The 20,879-nt window shown below is 48.1% G+C and overlaps 1 protein-coding gene across 1 annotated transcript in view; it reads right to left on the minus strand.

Annotated features, from left to right (window-relative positions):
- Positions 1-19,177, minus strand: part of ADGRA1 (adhesion G protein-coupled receptor A1) — a 746,977-nt gene extending 727,800 nt beyond the window's left edge. The window contains exon 1 of the mRNA XM_078643457.1: positions 19,066-19,177. Coding sequence (XP_078499583.1) covers positions 19,066-19,068 — 3 coding nt within the window. The 5' untranslated portion in view covers positions 19,069-19,177. The remainder of the gene's footprint in view (positions 1-19,065) is intronic.
- Positions 19,178-20,879: the final 1,702 nt, after the last annotated feature.

The raw sequence follows: 20,879 nt of genomic DNA on the forward strand, positions 1-20,879 counted from the left end.
GTAGGCGGCAGTAGCTCGGAATATGTTTGCAATTGTTCCTGGCAGTACACCATGTCACTCATCCAATCCTTAAACTTGGGCGCCCTTCCCCTCCCCCATCTACAGGCCACCCTGCGTTTAGCCAGAAGCATAGCCAGCGCCACATATTTGCGGTGAGCCGCCTGGAGAGGCGCAACGTACCCCAGAAGTGCTACCAATGGGGACGGATCAATCGTCATGTGAACCATTTTGGATAGTGCCTCAAACACTTGAGTCCAGTATATGGACACTTCGGCACAGCCCCATGCAAGGTGCAGGAAATCAGCCCCTGGGGCACCACACCTGTCACATGTATCAGTAGGCCTAAGCTGGAACCTGTGGAGGCGCGCTGGAGTGTGATATAGCCTGTGCAGGAATTTATAATGAATTATCCTATAACGGCTGTTAGAGGAGATGCGCTCGGTTTGTTGCAGGCAGAAATCCCATTGGGTGTCTGTTAGAGTTAAGGCTAGATCACGTTCCCATTTATGCCTAGCAGGCAGAGCAGTGTAGGTCATGTTAGCCCGGACAGATTTATATAGTGTGGATACCAGTTTAATAGGGTTGTCCTGAAGCAGCATGTTTTGCAGGGGAGGAAGCACTGGGGGCTCACAGGGGAAATCAGGCGTGACGGCCTGTAGCCCGTGTCGGAGTCTGATATAGTAAAATACGTCAAGAGGTGTGGGTTGTATGTTCCCGTAAAATTGATCTCTAGTCCGGAAGACGCCGTCCAGATACAGGTCCCCCCATGTATTGACGTTTAGTTTCCTAAGCAATTTTTGAAATCCAGCCTCTTGCAGGAGCGGAAGCTGCGGGTGGTAGGATAGCAGCAGCCGTGGCGCATAGAGGAAGTGCAAGTCAAGCTTAGTAACAATGGAGCGCCATGCCGTCACCGTGCTTGATACCGTGGAAGGAGTCTTGTCCCTACCCTCAATCCGGGAGTAGATTGCACCTTCGATGGGGACTGGGTGGGCCAACCAGTGTTCGGCTGCCAGTTGAGGCATATATCTCTGCTGGCGTATCCAGAAATACGCATAGTGGGCCTGAGCTGCTCGGTAATAAAGCTCAAAGTCAGGGACGCCGAAACCCCCCTGGGAGAACGGTCTGACCAGGATGTCCCATTTGAGTCTGGGTGTCTTACCACTCCATATTAGACGGAGCAATTCTGAGCGTAGTAATCGAAAGAAATGGGAGCCGGGGTGAAACGGAATGTTCAAAAAGAGGTACAAAAACTGAGGGAGTATAACCATTTTAATCAATGAGGCACGTCCCGCCATGGAGAGGGGGAGCGTGATCCATCTAGATATGTTGTCACGCATCTTGTCCATTACGGTGCCATAGTTGGCACGAATTAGCTCCTCTCTATTCTTTTCTACATGTATTCCCAAGTATTTGAAGTCCCCTGTGCTCCAGGCAAGTGGGAACTCCAGCGGAAACTGACTTGTCGAGGCAGTAAGAGGGAAGATACATGACTTCCTCCAGTTAATTTGAACTCCCGAAAGGGCACCAAACCGTATGAACTCTCGAAGTATGGGATGCAAGTTATCGCTAGGGTGGCGAACATAAAGGGTGATGTCGTCTGCATACATAGAGACGAGTAGCTGTCTCTGATAACAACGCAAAGCACTATCCCGATGACGCTGCCGCAGTTTAGCAGCCAGAGGTTCAGTGGCTATGGCAAATAGAAGGGGGGACAGGGGACAACCTTGCCTCGTCCCTCTGGAAATCGGGAAGGCTGACGACAATTTCCCATTGATGAGGACTCTGGCCTCCGGATGTGTATACAGTAATTTAATCCAAGATATAAACACAGGTGGGAAGCCCATTCGTTCAAGAACCCCGAACACATAATCCCATTCGAGCGAATCGAACGCCTTGGTGGCGTCAAAAAAAATAGCCGCCATTGGGAGGTCTTCGTGTACGGAGTCATACACCGAGAAAAAGGTGCGGAGATTGTGTGACGTCGCCCTTCCAGGTACAAACCCAGCCTGATCAGGTAGTATCAGAGCTGGTAGGAGGAGGCTGATGCGTGTTGCAATCAGTTTTGCGAGTATTTTAACGTCACAATTTAACAGGGACAACGGTCGGTAGGAGTCGCAGCTAGAAGCGGGTTTTCCAGGTTTAAGCAGTGACGTAATAAGGGCAATTCTCATGGAGGCAGGGAGATGGCCCACCTCCAGCGCATCCTCATAGACCTCCCGCAGTACTGGCGCCATGAAGTCAATAAACGTTTTGTAGAACTCAATGGGAATGCCATCTAACCCAGTGGCCTTACCCGATTTCATGCCCATGATAGCCTCTCTGACTTCATCAAGTTCAAAGGGGGCGCTCAAGAAGTGTCTCTGCGCATCGCTTAACCAACCTAAGGAGATATCTGCCAGATACTCGTCCAGTGTGAGCCCGCCATTCCTGCTAGAGTTATACAGCGTACCATAATGCTGCACAAATTCGTTCAGGATTTGGGTGGTGTCCCTGAGCACCAGCCCCTCAGCCGTTTCCAGTTCTAGTATGACCGTCGGCGATCGCATCAGTTTGACCGTCGCCGCCAGCGCCTTTCCAGGTCTCTCGCCTTCTCCATATCGCCTGGCCACCCAGTACTTGTTCCTAAACTTCACCTCGCGAGCAGCCTCCTCAGAGAACTCCGACAGTTTCACACGAATGGTAGCAAGGGTCGCACTATCAGGATTAGTTCTAAGGCGGCTCTCAGCACTACGCAGGTCATCCTCTATGGAGCGCAATCTAGCCAGTATGCTCTTGAGTACTCCCGAGCCCTTTGAAATACATAAGCCCCGGAGCGTGGCCTTAAAGGCGTCCCATATGGTCTCAACGTCTTGGACAGAGTCCTTATTGCGTTTAAAGAAATCCAAACATTCATCCCGGAGTTCCTCTTGGAATACCGAGTCCAATAACAAAGAGGGTTGCATACGCCACGCCGTTACTGGGGGGCCAAGCTCAGAACCGGACAATGTAATAAGAACGGGGGAGTGGTCGGAATATGTCCTGGGGAGGTGTGACGCGTGTATAAGCACTGTGTAGAGTTGTGAGGTTAGGAGGAAATAGTCGAGCCATGCCCACGACTTAGCTTGCGCCGTAAAGTGTGTACCCTCCCCTCTTGTCCCGCAGTGTGAGCGCCAGGCATCAATGAGATTGTTATCGGCAATGGTCTCTCTAAGGTCATCTCGCCCATTGGTATAATGGTGTGGGGCAGGGTGCGACCTGTCCAGAGGGGGGTGTAGGGTCATGTTGAAATCCCCTCCCCATATGAGGTGTTGTGGCCCTGTCTCAACTATCGCAGCCCATAAAGACATGGAGAATTGCGGGTCATCCGAATTGGGTCCATAGCAACATGCTAGCGTTACTGACATATGCCCCAGTCTGCCCCATAACAAACAGTACCTCCCCTGTGGATCAGCCTTGGATCCAGCTAGCTGAAATGGTGTGGATCTCTTAACTAGAATGGCTGTACCTCTCGCATACGAGGAGTAATTGGCGAAGACCGAGTGAGAGGCCCACCTACTCCCAAATGCGCATGATTTGTGGGGTGCAAAGTGTGTTTCCTGGAGGAAAGCGATGTGGACGCTATGGCGATCAAGGTAGCTCAATATTTGTCTCCTCTTCCTATGGTCCCCCAGCCCCCTCACATTCCAAGTGACCACGTTTAGGCGCGTATCATCCATGTAATAGCGTAAAAGAACAACTGTAGAAATAAAGTGTGTAAGACGGCTAGGCAATCCCCAGCAACAGACATGTCATTGGTCAATCGGACCAGGCCATTGACACCCCACGGGACCATAGAATGGTACATCAATGAAACGCCTCCATCCCTCGTGCCACCCCCCAGCCATAACCAACGTGCAGCACATCCATCCCCTCCCCACAACCCCCAGTCATGACTAAGAAGCCCTCCATAGAGCAGACAATAGAGTTCAGAACACAGCATGCACATGTGAAAACTCGAATCCCAACAAAATTCCCAGCATCTTCCCCACCCCAGCCCCCCCTCAACAGTCCCAACGGCCAGCCGTATCTGGAAAAGGGACAAACAGTTCTTAGTACTGAAACATACAGTGCGAATGGTACCGGCTCCTCTAACGGAGGCTATACTTCGCCTAGTGCAAGTTCGATTCTCCCGATAAACAGTCCACCACCCCCCACCCACTGAAGCCACCCCAACTAGCTAGCACCTTAGTCCCGCCCCCCACCCACAAACTAAGAAAAAACTAGAAAGCAACCAGTAAACAAGAATCCAAGTAAATGTCCTTGGGGAACACCCAGTAGGGGTCATCAGAGGTGCACGTTCCACCACCCCCAGCTATCCCACTCCGCACAAGTCCACCCTTGGGGTCTCCATCCGGAGCAGAGAGGGAGTAAGGGGGTGGGGGCCTGGCATACATTACCGCCTGCAGTTCAACACCCGTCCGTGGCACCCCAGAGGCAGCTGCAGCCACCGCTGAGAAGCATGAGTCCCCCTCAGCAGATAGGGAAGTAAGGACAAACCAATGAAATGTAAGAACAGTAACCGCAGAGAGCCGGTAGTCGTCTACTCGGGTTCCGATGCATGTAGGTCTTCAGCATCCGCAGACCTTCTGGGCCGTTTGGGCAGAGTCTTACGGTAGTCTTCAACCTGTTGCGGGTTGAGAAAGAAGTGTTGTGTACCCTGGTGCGTGACACGCAGCTTGGCCGGGTACAGGAGAGCATAGTCAATGTTCAAGTCCCGAAGTTTCCTCTTAACCGCAAGAAATTTCCGGCGCTGTTCCTGGACTACTGGGGTAAAGTCTGGGTAAATGGAGAAGGGCACGCCATCATATGTTAGGTTCTGGTTCGCTCTGGCGGCTCTGAGCGCCGCATCTCGATCGCGGTAGTTGAGCAGGCGCGCAATGATGGGCCGTGGTGGGGCTCCAGGTTTTGGCTGAGGACCAAGAGAACGATGTGCGCGTTCCACAATAAATTGACTCGATAGTGCGTCCGCCCCCACTGCTGCCGTTAGTAGTTTCTCGATGTAACGCTCCATCTTCCCAGTGTTGGTCGATTCGGGAATGCCCGTGACGCGAACGTTGTTTCGCCGGCTCCTCGCCTCCAACTCCTCGTTCTTGGCAGCAATCACCCTCAGTACATTGTCCATCCTGGCAAGGCGAGTGTCATGTGCCGCAGTCGTATCATCATTTGCCGATATCCTGCGTTCTGCCTCAGTTATGCGTTCTTCATGGACGTCCATCTTCTGGGCTATTCCGTCCATCCTAGATGATAGCCGATCTACTTTGTCGACCACTGTTGCGAAGCCCTGGCGCATTTCTTGCAGTATGGTGGCCATATCCGGGGTCAGCGGGGCTGATGTCGAGGCCTCTGCGATCGGGCTTCTGGGTGGCGCTGCGTCTCCGGTGTGCCGTGTCACCTTCTTCTGCGCCGAGCTGTCAAACTGCAGTTTGGGTTGGCGACTGTCAGGTTTGCCCATGGTGGCAGCGAATTGTGGGAACCCGCCGCGTCGAAGCGCCACCTGCACTGCTGCCGGAGGGGAGATGGAAGGAGATGTTAAGCCCACACTATGAGGCACAGCAGTGCCTCACCAGCAGCCGAGGCGCCAGACGTCGGCGGGCGGCACAGCAATACCCAGCGGGGTGGTCCGCAGCAACAAGAGGCGCAGTCCAGGAGTAGGCAGAGCACCAGTGAAATAGCGCGGGAAGTGCAGCCAGAGGCGCAGCGCCTAGAGGACAATAGGCAGTGAGTCCCACAGAGTTAGCCGCTTACCAGTATACCGGCAAAAGCAGTCTCAGAGGCTGTGCATAGGGTGGGACGTCAGCCTCCGGGCGGCCGGACCTCCCGCAGGTGTTTGCAGCTAGTCGTTAATGGCGCCAAAACAGCGCGCCCAGTACAGCAATTGCGGAACGCTCCGGAGCGCGAGTCTCGCTGGAGCCTCACAACGTCTCCTCTCCCGCGTTACAAGCAGGACGTCTCGCCGGTAGCACGTCGCTTTCGCTTGTTGACGGCCCCAGCGCCAGTCTCAGTCGCACCGTGCATGAAGTGCCCGAGGCCTACCTGCCTCGTGGGGATCCTCGGGCTCGCGCACGTTCAAGCGCCGGCTCCAGGCACCGTCACTGCAAGGCTCACGATGGCCGGGGGACTCCGCAGGCCATAACTCCGGGGCACAAAGGAGTAGAGCCATAACATTTTCACCGAGTGTAAAGAGTGGCCCGCCGCCCCTCCGTGGGGATTTTCAGGCGGGTGCGTGCAGGGAAAGCAGGATAAATGAACGGATCTTCATGCCAGGCAGCTGGAGCCTCACGTAAGTGCGGCCATTCAGCAAGTGCGCCCTCTAGCGCCCCCCACTTTCCAGTTTCTCCCCAAAACATAAATAAGAATTGGTGTTCAGCAGAGGGAGGCTCACAAAGGAGTAATCCATTAGAGATGCCCCAGAGGATTTTAAATACGAGTGGCTTGCCGGTTTGGCTGGGGATATGCGTCCATTTAGAGCTCCGAGGCCAAGGTGTTTGATGTTACCTTGTAAGGGCTGTCCTTTCTTGTCCTCTTTGTGCCACCGTGGAGTATCCATAGATGGAATCACCTAGATGCTGTTCTGTGCCTCTGTGACCACGTAAGCGCATAGTTTGCTCATTAGCCACATATTGAAATCCCCTGACATGATAAGGTCAGTATTGGGCCTCTCAGCCTGTAGGCTTGTTGTAATGTCAATCAACTTATCAGAGAGATCAGTCATTGATCTAACATTTGAATGAATGCACACATTTATCAAGGTGATTTTTCTGGAGTGATCATTCAATGTTTTGAGCACGTTTCCACTATCTGTAGGCCGGGATCATTGCTGTCCTGTTAATGGCATTAAATTGCAATGGTGACTGCGATGTAAATGGCAAGACCGCCCTAGCTGCGGCCATACTTGCGATCTCTGGATGCTGGAATGAAGTGGTGTGTGTATCCCTCCAGGTAAAGCACCATCTGTGTCCATGTCTCTTGTAGGTGCACTATGTCAAACAAACATAAATAATGGAGAATTTCAGGGTCTTCCAACTTGTTTGCCAGGCTGTTCATGTTCCAGGAGCATAGCTTTAGCACCCAATCTGTAGGGACGACTGCAAGAGTGCTTTGTCATTGTAGATGTCTGGCTTAAATCGGGGCACCTGACAACCAGCCCCATTCAGCTGTCACTCCAAGAACAGGTGCAGGTTTGTCCAGTAGCATGCCAATTGGAATATTTAGAGAGTTTGGTGATTTACTTACGGCATTTCTTGGGACCGAGTAAACTGGTCTAAGTTGTGTTGAAGAGGTGCCTTCTTTCCTCAATCTCTCCAGGACATTTTGATATCCCGGGGTCCTTGGAGTGGGGATTATGAGCCCCAAGTTCTTGAGGATCTCTGTATTTTCCAAGACCTTCTGTGCCAATTCAGAGGATCGCCAGGTAACCTTGGTCATTTTGTTGCACTGCCCTGGGCCCAGGTTGATGAACTCTATTGAGAGTATGTCTTGTTTTGCGACGTCTCTAAGCGTGCCCATTGATCGGACAAGCTTCAGATTGTTGCCCCTATTCAGAATGTTGAATGGGCCCCTGGAGGTGTATTTCGGATAGAGGAGTGTGCAGGCTGCTGCAGTCAAGAATTGTGGCCCCTCCTGGGCCCTAGCATTTGATTCTAATGATTGTTGGTCTCTGATTTCCAGAAAAGGGACTTCTGGAGATTCTCATGTGACCAGAGGTGGTGGAACATGCAAGTTGGATGAATTCCATCTCAGTTTAAAGCCGTATGTCAGGTGCCTCATTGTTGTAGCTAAATTTGATGTAGGAGGCAAAGTAGGGCCCATCATTGCAGATGTTTGAACTTGAAAGTGGTCTACCTTGGGCTGTAGGCTGAAGAAGGGTTGTGTGAAGGTCCGATTTACCTGTTTAGACTGGCTCCATTGTCTCTTATGAGGCTGTTACAAGTGCAATTCTGGCCCCATTTTGTGCTTGGGCCCCATGGATAGTTGGGGGGGGGGGGAATTCTGTAGGGGCTTACTCCAAGGCTCTGTTTGATTCTTGACCTTGGTCCTGAGTGGGTGGAGCTGGGATCTTCCTTAAGTTAAAAATTGGATATGCTTCCAATTTGTGAGCTGCAATAAGTTTTTGGTAAGACCTTTCCTTTTTTCACTCTCTTGCATTTAGGCTTCCCTTCCATTGATAGGTGTTCTCTGCTGGATTCTTGCGTGCTTGTGAATGAAGCTGAGGTTTCCCTTTGACTGGTTTCGCTAGTCAGTGCACTCTGGTTATTGCTGTCTGTAGTTGCCTCCTCTGTGAAATCTCTATGCCAGGTTGGATAACGGGATCTACTACACTTTATTTTTTTCACCTTATGTTCTTTTGAAGCGTCCCATTGGCCATGTCCTTCAGGTCATCCAGTAGCTTAGTCACCATTTCCATAATGGGTATAACTTGTCATGGACGAGGGAACAGTTGCACCCCCAACCTGGGGCCTGTGCATCCGCCTGTGCTCTTTTGATCAGGTTGTTTAAGTTGCCAATCTTATGATCAATTCATGCTCCATACACTGCTAATGTGGCCAAGAGACTGATCTGTAAGTCTATTTTGTTAGCCTGTAAGTTCATTGCCTCCACTGAACTCTGCAAAATTCCAAGCATTGCTGTCCAAAGCAGCTCTTTGGGCCCTTGGGGTCCCTTGTTGTGGTAATGATGGGGCTAGAATTTGGAAGTGTTTCATTGCCATATGTGGCCAGCATATTCTCCCATTCGTTTAGAATGAATGTATGAAAGATATTTTGAGAGGTCTCATGAGTCCTCTTCAGATGGGCAGTTAGACTAGCTACTTCTTTCTGAGATGTCTTACACCCTTTATGTCCATTTCCATTGATGGTGATGTTGCCTTTGTGGGAGGCCTGAGCATAGCTGGGGTAGTCACACTACCTCCTACTTTGTAAGCTAAGGCGGCCTCCGGCACAAGAGCTTTGCAATTCTTTTCCTCTTCATCAAGTTGTTTTATTAGGAGGGACAAGTCCTTCTCTCGCAGTGATGAGCTGAGTAGAGGCTGTGACAAGTCTACCCCCTCTGTCTGTTACGGGTCAATATTTGTGGTTGTGGCCTCTCAGTTCCCCTTGCAAGGGGCTAAGATAATTGATTGGACAAGTTTTAGCCACGAGCTCCTCCTCCCTGTCCTGACCAGCATGGTCACACTCCTTGTGGGGGTGGCCTTGATTTATATCCAAACTCTTTGGTTCAGGGCAGCATCCTGGACTTCCTACCTGCCAACAAGGTGGTGTGGCCTTTGACTGGGCGACCACAGTGGAGCTTAGGGGGATGGGAAGCCCCTTGATGCTGGTTTTGCTAGAGAAGAAAATGAATCCTCTATCCTTTAGAAAATGTATTTTGGTAGTGGATTTTGGTTAAAAGCGGTTTGTGTTCGAATTAGCTCCTCCAGAGGAACAGATTGTGACCACATGCGAAATTGCTGTAGGCTACAGACCTGTTGTAGGAGGCAGACACGGCTAATAAGTCTGTCTGTCTGCTTTCTTTTTTTGTTTTGGGCCACCACTGGTCCTTGAGACTTCCCAGACTGCATGGCAATAAATGCGACCATTGTACAGTTACTTTGGGTGGCCTGGAGTTGAGTCTGGAGTCACGGGTGTGAGGTATCAGACTGCTGGATAGGTGAAAGCCACATTTGACTAACTCACCACTACTTTCCACATCTCCCTCACAGATACCAGCTGCCTAGGGTCTTTCACAGCCCAGGGGTCTCAACACAGCCACACCCAGAGCTCACAGGCAATTAGCTTGAAGCTTGTGGCTTGTAGCTCCCAGAATCAACCAGAGTTGCGATTCCTGGATACTGTGCCCTGGGGTATCACTAGCTGCTAAGGGGGCGCAGCAAACATGGTCTGGGCAGCCAGGTGGAAAGTTGCCGCTCAGTCTCTCTTTCCCTTGGAAACTGCAGACTCAAAGTGCTTCTCCTGGCCAGCCTGAGCCGAGCAGTCTTGCTATGAGCGGCCTGTCCACCTCCTTGTGGTAAGTTGCCACTTTGGCTAGTGTTAATTTGGTGTTCGCATGGCTAGCAACAGCGCAGAAGGGGAGAGACCCACAAGCTCTGGCACAGTTGCAAGCCTCCAGGTTTCCCTGCCACCCCCACTGAGACCCTCACTGAGGTACACAGCCTTGCAGCATCCCCTTGGCAGTCGTTGCTCCTGAGCCACTAATGTCCAGAGCCAGTGGATGGTGCCCCTGACAATATCCGGCTCTGAGACTCTAAAGCTCTGAGACCGCGGAGCTTGGAGCTCCCAGCACACTTATGCCCCTATGATATGCCAAAGTGAACTTCCGTGGGATGGGCTGCGTCCGTCCAACGGCATGTCATAGGACCACAAGTATGCTGCACCTGTGCTGCTCCTACACGCTCCACCGAAACATGGGTTTGTGTCACAGAGACACGAGCACACTGACACTGGGCTGCAGTCACAGAGGATTACAGTGGGAATGAGTGGAGACCCGAACAGGGACCAAGAGGCAGCAGGCTCCGTGGGCGAGTAGCAGTGATGAGCTCCTGGAAGTGGAAGGACGTGCAAGCTCATGCTCTGGAAAATACATTGAAAATAGACAGTCAGAGTAAAAAATGTAGTATATTGAGATACATCAGTGGTGATCTCTAGACCCATTCTTTTTTTTCCAGCTCTGTTGAAGCATTGCCGGCCAAACCAATGAAGCCTGATCAATGTGTAGATCAAACATATTATAAATGCTAGGTTGTATGCTCCTCGTCAGTTGAAAAGCAGATCAAATCCCAAAGTAATCAAGTCTTTGTTTTTGGCAGCAACAGAACAAATTTTTAATATTTAAGTCGGAAATATGAAAATAAAGTCTCAAGTTACAGAGAACGTGCTCTATAATTGTACAATGAGTCAATGTGAGACTTTTTGTAATAAGGTGACTCAGCAATCCCCATTTGACGGTGGAATGGTGGATTTTTTTTATTGTTGTAGCAATTTTATAATGCGTGAACTTAAGCCGGACGTTTCAGTGCTTTACATGAGCACCTGTTGCATTACAGACAGACACATTCATTTCTATGCATGGGGAGATTAAGTGATTTGGCCAGAATCACAAGATGTTTCAGCCTCCTGCTAGACTCGAACCTGGGTCCCCAGCTTCAAAGTTGGCCACTGTACCCCTTAAGCCAAAGCCTCTGCACTGTACTGCTATTATCTGGTTTCACAACTGGTTGTGGCTAATGACTGGTACAACAAGGGTTAGGGAAGACCTGGCCTCTTGGGTGGAGCTGGCCTTACTAGGCTTTGATAAATTGGCAGGCATGTTCTATAGGGCCCGACCCCTTGTTCTCTTCTGAAGTGCACCCGGGTGGTGATGTCCTGCTGGGGGGTGGCACTCCGATTTCTAGGTTGGGACTGTCATCTTACCAACCTGCCCCCCTTTTGGCAGAGTGTGTGCCTGCTCACACAGCTTATCCAGACTGTTTTGCACAGTGGGGCGGGATTAGCATTATCTATCTGGAGGACTTCATAGTGAGCACCCAGGTGAATTCATTTCAGGCATTGAAGAAACAGTAGCAGCTCTCCCAAACCCAAGTATTTGCAGCCAGGGGCGGCCTTAGGCATGTGCAAGCTAAGCTGTGCACCTGCACAGGGCCACCTAATCCCAGGGACCTCCACGCCAATATATATCCTTAATAGAATAATCCTCTGAGGATGAATACATATTTGCGTGGCGGCTCCTGGCAGGGATTTGGCGGCCTCCGGTTCTGTTCCACTTCCAAACAGCCTGACCCCCCCCCCCCTCTTCACTGGCCTCCGCACCTGCGTTCTTCCGGGGGCCCCCTACCTGTTCCTCCGGGGGCCCCCTACCCACGCTCCCTGCCCAGGGCCGCCATGAGCCTAGAGCCGCCCCTGTTGCAGCTGTGTCAAGCCCAGACTGCTGACATCCTTGTTGACACACAGATACCAAAATGTATCCCCCTGAATGCAAAACTGATGATGGGAAAGGTACAGAAAGGGGCTATCTCCCTGAGTTACCATTCCCTCATCATTAACGCCACGCAGACTGGCGGGAAGCTAGACTGGCCCAAGGGAACTTGTGGTGATTTCCATGCGCCTCAAACTGGTTCAACTCAATTATCTGCATATTGTGTATATTATTGCTCAGTGGCTTGAACGAGCTGGCAGATTGACCTGGGCATATTGTCCTAGGTGATCGTTGCTGGAAGCAGATTTCTATCACGTTGTTTTGTCCTCTCTGACATTAGCGCCCTTCTGGGAGTAAATCGTGAAGGAACTTTCTGCTATGTTTGGCCGCCAGCTTGTCTTTACTCCCAGGGTGGTGCTGTTGGGATTACTGGAAGATATGGGGGGGTTATAAGGTTGGTTGCTAAGCGAGAAATTGCTCATAAGTGGAGGTCCTCATGTTCTTCCTGGCGGCAGAGTGGCGAAGGGGGTGGACTGGTGTGCCCAGCTGGAGCAAATCATATACAAAGCTCGGGTTACCCTTTTAAACAGGAGAAGGTCGGGGTCAGGTGATAAGCTTACCATGAACTAGATGTGGGGATTGCTTGATTATTATGTGTTCCTCTGCTGATGTAGTGACTGGATGGACAAAGGTCTTTTTAATGGTTTGTTGACTTTCTAGCTTGTACCGGAAGGATCACTAAATGTGGTTATAAACAAAACTGAAATGCCAGGGAAGAAATGCATCAAGGAAGCTAGAATCATGTTTAAAGTAAATATCTTATGAAAATGGAAAGACACTTGCAGGGTAGATTATCAAGATGAAACACACCCATCTGTGTTATGCATTTCATAAATTATACAAATATTAATTGTGCCTCCATAACACCAATCTTTAGCGTATTAAGGTATTTACAAAAAAACGCACTTGCTCTAAGATTGTAGAAAGAATAAACTGATTTTTTGAAATGTAAAGCCCATAATTATCCAGGGGAAACTGTCAAATCATTAAAATGAGGATTAAAGCACTCAGACCTCAAAACTTAATTTAACCTTCAGATTGCAAAATAATTACGTGATTAACCACCATGGTGTACAGAGCTTTCCACCATTAGCAAAAAATTAAAGTACCTCAGAGTGTCGAGCAAATTATGTAAACATACAAAAGTATATTGTAAGTACCAAGAACTGAGAAAAAACTATCTTTTTATGGATAACTCCACAGTTTCTGCAAAAGATACATTTCTCAAAGACGTCAGATTTGCTATTGCACTAGTTATATTCTTGTTTTAGAAGAAAGAACATTTAAAAAATACATGTGGATTAAAATCGAGGAAGACACACAAAAAAAGTTGAAGTAGGGTCAGAGGCCAACATTTAAAGACTAACTGGAATATGCAGCCCCAAACTGACATTTAAACACAGAATATATACCAGCGTCTAGAGATAAGAGAAAGAAAGGTAATTCTTAACAAGATTCAATTTTTTTTTCAAAATAACATAAAGTTTATGTGTATGGATTCCCATCATTCTCCAAGCCTGGTGACATTCCTGCTCTATAGGAATCAGAGCTCTCGGATGTCAGAAGGTATGGTTACCAAGATGAGCAGGATAGAGTGTATGAGATCAATGTATAAGTGCAGTGCAAATGTGAAATGAAAAAATTTAAAATTGATGCGTGCTCGGACTGTGAATTTTATTAGTGTCTGTAACGATCAAAGCTTAAAAACAGAACTTAAAAACTCCTTGAGTTCTGTTTTTAAGCTTTGATCGTGCTCATCTTGGTAACCATACCTTCTGACATCCGAGAGCTCTGATTCCTATAGAGCAGGAATGTCATTCCACACAAAAGGATACCCAAATGATGAAGCTATTCACCAAGCTTGGTGAATGATGGGAATCCATACACATAAACTTTATGTTATTTTGAAAAAAAATGTTTAATCTTGTTAAGAATTACCTTTCTTTCTCTTATCTCTACACGCTGGTATATATTCTGTGTTTACACGATTAAAATCGAGGCCCAAATACAACTCGGTAGATATTTGCAGCTTCGAAACAATCTAAGATAAATTGACCAAACATGAAGCACCTTTGAACAAGACACTTAAAAACTATATGAAATACAGGTCTACTGCCTAAATTAAATTCGATAACGCTCTTATATGAAAGGATTACGTGAAATTTGAATTTCTATTCAATAATAGTGATTAGAGAAGAGCAAACACGGAGGTTCGATATGAAACGTTATCTGCTTTCAAATCCATTGAATAATGCCAAAAGCATGTCTTCCAAATACTAAGGTTGTAAAATAGCCCACAAAGTCTGGACACTTGGACACTTTCAAGGCAAACAGGTGTCAGGTTATTAACTTCTCAAAATCAACTCCTGCAAAGCATAAATGGTTTCCAATCAAAGCATCTCGTAAAATACTTGACATTGCAATGCCAAATACGTGCAGAACTGCATTGTACAGGATAGTTTTCAGTTTCACTCTCACTTCTCACCCGATCACTGGCAATCTATGGAGGACAAACTCTATCACCAGTTACAGTACTTTCATATTTTAAGTGGCAAGACGGTGTGGAAGCCACATATCAATTTGAAAGGTCTATGCTATGCTAAAATGGCTAATATCATGTTGTTACTTATGTCAGATTTTCAAAGCTGTTCTATTACTATCCTCTTCCTGGTTCTAAATGCTCTACCTATTTCCAGGGCACAATCCAGTAGCAGGAATCAGAATAGAAACCATGGATTCATCAAAGACAGTGCACTGTCTCTGATGCCACAAATCAACTGGGTAGTGCCCACCAAATTCTACTTTTCAATCCCCTAATAAATGTTTCCCCATTCATTCTCTGGAACATCACAGTCCTGTTGACAGGCTTTTGTTTCAGCTTAGCTTGAGTACTGCAATTCCTTGTGTACAAAATTGCCTAAATACCTACTGAACAGGTTGCAGCTCTTGCAACCTAGACATGGCTTACTGGCTGATTTTTTTAATTAAGGTCATTCTTTAATAGGGCTCTGTATCATAACATCTAGTTCAACTGCACTGGTTACCAGTTGAGTGATAGTTTCGATTTAGTCCCCCCTGTATGTGCAAGCGTGCAAGTGCTTGTCTTGTTCCAGGATGCCTGTGTCATAACTTTCAATTGTATGCTCTGTCTAGGGCCCTGTAATGCTCCTCCATAATAGCTCTCATAAAAATATCTTCCTTTAAACGTTCCCTCTGGGGTGGTACATCCTGCTCTGTTGACCCTGTCAAGCTATAGAATACTTTGCCTCACTCTGTTAGACAGTCCACTGACCACTAACAAGTATTTTTTTTCCTGTGTGATTCATTTTGATGTTTGTAGCACCAGGGAAACCCTCTGTTGCTTCAGTGTGCTCAGGGCAGTGTCGGATTGGTAACGCGGGCACTCGGGCAATGCCCGGTGGGGGCGATATCCGAATTCCTGCTGTGTGCTGCTTTTTTTTAGCAGTCTGGGGGGCCAATTTGGGTTGTTTTTGCCTTGTTCGATAACGCCAGCAGCCCAGTGGTTGCCTAAGTGGCCTTTCTGGAGGCAGATGGGCGTACATTACCTGCCTTTTATCAAACGGCAGAGATGTCACTCCCTTTCTCTGCTTAGGCTGGGCCGCCCATTAATATATGCATATTGAGCGGGGGCAGGGGGCCTGTGCATAAGTGGCCTCACTTGTTTTCAGGTGTGTTTCGCCAGTGTAAAATAATCTGTACATTTTTTTTAAAACCACCCCCCCCCCCCCCCATTTTTTTATATTAAAATTTTGACAAAGCAGTATTTTGCGGAATGGCAATGTGCAAATGATGGCCACTTTTTTTAGCGTGCCTGGGCCGATTTTTAATCCCAATCAAACCCTGGCTCAGGGCCTTAAGTTGGTGGGTCCCTCCGAGTCTTAGACCTGGCAGTAATTCAAAATGGATATTGAAGCCGGTCCTTGTTTGCCCCTCTATTCATGTCCTTAACTGTAATGCAAAAACACTGATCCTTCTTCTTATTAAAGAATGTAAAAAGCCTTAAGGTAATATATGTCAACGATTTTGTTTCTGTTTATATTTGACATGTTTTACTTAATATTTCCCCCTCTAAGAGTGTTAGCTATTTCCAGGATGTTATGTCTCTGTAATTTTCATTGCATAGTGCATACTTTGAACGATTCATCTCTAGATGCTTATAACGGCCACGGTTGAGAGCTCTGGAGTTGAGCTGAAGGCAGTGCAAGTGTCTTATTGTGCTTGTCAGTCGGCCAAAAAGGTGTTTGGAATTTCTGATCATCCAATCCTTGGCCTCTTTGTAGAGCACACAGAGCAACGGTCACATATTCCAGCTGCAATTGTGATGCTGTGAAAATGTGTGGGAAGGAAGGCAAAATATTACCAAGCCAAAAGTAAAAGAAATTGCAGTGCTTATATGTGGGTGGGTTGGTTGTGTGTTTGGTGGTGAAGTGAGAATGACAATGTGTGAAGAAGTGCATTCAGGAGAAAGCGAAAAGAAGATGCCGAAGAATAAAGAAATTAGTGCAAGATGTGCAGATAGATTAGATGTGGAGCGAAAAATGGTACATGTCTCCCACAGAGTGAATATAAAAGTAGTGACTGAGACACTCTGAAGACAGCTACCCGTCGACAGCCCTCAGTAATGTTTCTTTGAGTGTCACAATTTCAGAATTGAAGATTTTCAAAATTCATTATTTACAGCAAAAAGATTACTGTTACTCATTTATTTTAAACAGCTAACAACCATTGACAAAGCCAATAGTCCTGGCTAGTTTTAGGAGTATGTCAGTTGTTGTACTACATATCTGGATCCAATAACAGAAAACTTTGAGCGGAGCCAAAATACCGGTTGGATGGGAAGCACAGAAATGTAGTTCATATGGTTAAACCACCCCCTTATTTACATAGGCCACACCCCTTTTAAAGAACCCCTCACTCTTTTCATCTCCCTTAACGCCCTAAGTGTGCTAATCGAATAGGCAATCAATAAACTGTCTAAAACATGTAAAATATGTCAGATTGCAAAAGCCTGCCACATGCTGCAGAGTTTGACCATTCCTGAACTTCAGAGAGAATGAAGTTTCCACAAGTTGCAGACTGAAGGTACCGACCACAGGGAAAGCCCGCCTTTCAAAAACAATCTCTATTTACAGCTATTCCTCAAACACTGACTGGCCCCTGGAGAGGGTGAAACAAGTGTGGTGGGTGACTGGAATGTCAGTTTCTAGTTAACCACTCTTTGGAATATGGGTAAATATATCCCCATATACTCGGGGCTGTTGGCACAGCAGGGGCACAATGACGTTTAATTTCAGTGGCATTATCATTCACTCATGTTGGCCTCTAGACTTTGCTGCAGTGCACCTGTGCCTCTCTCACATAGACTGCGCCCTGACTGTAAATGTATGTAGCAACAAAATCAAACAAGTGTTATTTCATTCCAAAAGATGGGCCCAGGTGCGCATATTGTGAACACTATTTTCCTTTCACCTTCGTGACACTCAATGTAAGTGTATTTGAGCAGGTCCAAAATGAATCTAACAAAGGAATACGACGTAAGAAGACCACTGTTCTGGAAAAAGGTGCACACACACTCAATTCTTGTTTGCAGTCACTCTTTGGCGGGACATGTCGCTGGAATGATTAGAAAATGGCGCCAACCTGGAAATACCCTTAAGTGGACAGTTACATTGGGCGTGGCGCCTGTAACATTAGCTGGCCATTGGCTAAAATGTCAACTCATGCTTTTACAGCCAAACCATGATGTCTTACTCGCCAAGAAAACACACACCCTCTCACCCCAGGATGTCTGTGTGGCTGACAGGCTCTCAGTGGAGCAAGCAGCCTGCACAGTGATCACACCCCCGACTTGTCCCTTTACTGGTCGATGAAAATGCAGCAAGCATGTCTGAGGGCAATCAGTTTTTACAAAGTGGCCAATAATATCCACACGAAACGAGTCACTGTTACAGCCTCGTGCAATGATTGGATGTCCTCTGGCCTCCATCTGACACGAGCCCATTGGTATTCCACTCACGCGCCCCCTCCATCCTTCTCGTCAGTGTTTGCTGTCTTTTGCAGCAATGGAGAATGCTTTCTTTGCACTATCATAAGTCATCTCCCGATGTAAACACGGGACATCCAGTAGTGCGCAGGCAGAGTAGACACCCCCTTTGACAAATGGCTGGCATGGGTTAACCAGCCATTTTTTTGGGAGCTGGCAGCCGACCCCTGGAATTGCAAAAATCAAACATTTCTCCGCATATGTTTCCGCTGCTACAAACCTCCGGTTATGTCCTTTGTTCCTTCGTCAAAATCACACATGGCTGGGTAAAGACATTTTTTTTCTACAGAAAATGTGATTGAAGTAACTTCCTCCCAAGGGTGATTGGTAAATTAATGCAAACTGCTAGTGTGGATGTGAATGAATCACCAACGCCTGGCGTGTCAGTGTTGCACCGGGAATTATTCAACACCACATTCATAAAAAAAAGAATCCAACGTCACTAAACTATCTATCTGCACGTCCCATGACACCAGCATGACTAAAGCCTCGCTTCAAGGGAGGAAGGAGCTGCGAGTCTTCCGTCATTTATTAAATGATTCAACATTGCGGTATGTCTGAAACTAATTAGCATGATCGACAGAGAGCAGGGCACAGAGGGAGAGGGCAGCGTTTCAAAGATTTAATGATATAAAACGCAAACGAGCCTACCTTTTTAGCCCGGCCCTGCTATTTATATCGCTTTATTGTGACACAGTCCTCGATCGAACTTAGACGTGCCGGGAGTGCGTCTAATTACACGTAGAAGCAGGCCTGCCTCCTACCATCAGGGCAGGAAGATAATTAAGTTTACACGTTCAGAATCGTACATTTGTCTAAGTTAATGCCACGCCGTAGAGGCAGGGCGAAAGATACATTCCCAGTTGCAGAGAACTTTACATATATAGAAGCTATGCACTTACAATCGATATATGAACATTTCTATATTTATTAACAGAGCCATATAAATGTACATTGGCAGGTCTATACACACGCACGACCAGGCAGGCTCAAGTTAGCATTATTCACGTACTCACCATTAGCACTGCGAAGTTACTGTGACGTGCGCATTGACTGGTGGTTAAAGATAGCGCCGAGCGAATTATGTGGCTCCCTTTTCCACGCCAGCCTCCATGTCCCTCTAAAACGTCATCATCATTCCAAAAGGCTGCATTGGGGTGTGCGCCCTCGGCGCCGCGCCTCGCGCCTCTGCTCACAGGGTCGGGGAGCTGTCCGCGGCTGGACCCATCTGCAGAGGGAAGAAGCGAGGGGAAGGGATGGAGTGAGCATCACCGGCGCTCAACGCGTTACATTCGCAGCTGCATTATCCGGGCATTCTAGGGGTTGATTGATCGGAAACAAAGTTTTACATCGCGCCCATCCATCAGAAAGGCCATTGCAGCCTGTTGATGTTTTCCTGGGCGGCGCAGAGCCCTCATATTAAAACTCAGCAGCACATTGATCAGAACTCGTTTGTGCTGCTGGGAGATGGTCAGTCGGCAGTGGGCACAAGACAGCGTGGGCGCGTTTAGGGACTTAGCACTAACGCAGTCTTGGACGCTACTAAACGGTATATAACAGAGAGTAAAAGGAGATACAAGTGGTAATATTAACATCATGAAATGCTGTCACATAGATATTCAGTCATAAAGCCCAAGCAACCCTTCTGAGACCAGCGCACTGACAAGGTAGGTAGGTATGTATGTCCTCAGGGGAGTTAATGCTACACATACTGGCCGGAGACGCCTCTCATATGCCAACACAAGTGCTGAATTGATTTCATTTATTCCCACAATTCTCCCCTATACCTACCCCCCACACTCCCGCTTCACCCTTCGTACTCTCCCCCGTCCGAAGATTTACCTTCTGCCCTAGTTTACTCTGTTCATTTCATAACCCCTGTGACCTTTTGCTGTACGAGCTCCCATTTCCACAGATTTCCCATCACCCCACCTCCCACCTGTGTAACCACTTAGCTAAATCATTTCCCACCTACCGCATTCCCAATCCCTTCACTCATCTCCTTTTCCCAAATCTCTCCAAATATCACTCCATCAGCTCCTGATCTCTTCGCCCTAGCGCCAAGAGGCACGCCGCTCAGCACATTGCGCTATAATGGGTACTCACTCGCTCTCGTGTAACAGGACGTTAAGGCTCCAAATCCGGCGTGCCGTTCTTCCCCCAGACAGCTGCAATATTTTACCAGCAAGCAATGGCCAGAGACGTCCTCCTCCGCGGCGCGCTCTGCTCTAACTCACTTGCCGCAACAGACACACAGATACTCACACGGAATCAGGAAGAATGGCAGCGCTACGAAAATAAAGCACTTTCTACGCCCGGAGCTCCTCTAAATGCGACAATCATTCAGGCGCTCAGATTCCTGTTGCACCGCCTGACAGGGCGCTAGGCTGACAGTCAGCGCGCCGGAGCTGCTCTGCATTCTACAGCACACCGTGAAATGCAGCGTTCAGGCTGATGAAACAATCGCTAAACAGCCACTTACCTATTTCAGAGTACTCCACTGCTGTGACCACCGCCCGGCATTTACCGGCATCTGCGAGGTTTGATGACTTCCCAGGGCAGGGGGGTAAGTTCCCATCCCGAAAGACGACAAGACGCAGCCTGGAAGTGTAGTTATCAACAGATTGCAAGGATGGAGCCTCCCCGAGCAGAGCAGCGGCGGCTCCAGTATGCTGTACAAGGAGCGAGGAAAAAGAGGGATTTAAAATGCAAGTCACAACAGGGTGGCTTTCATTATGTTTTAAACTCCTGCACCAGGAATATGGGCTGCCTCTGTTTTTCAGCAACCTGGATGCAGCCGGGATGCAGGAGCTGTAACCATGGGAATAGG

The sequence above is a fragment of the Lissotriton helveticus genome, chromosome 5_1, assembly GCF_964261635.1.
Source record: "Lissotriton helveticus chromosome 5_1, aLisHel1.1, whole genome shotgun sequence".
Lineage (NCBI taxonomy): Eukaryota > Metazoa > Chordata > Amphibia > Caudata > Salamandridae > Lissotriton > Lissotriton helveticus.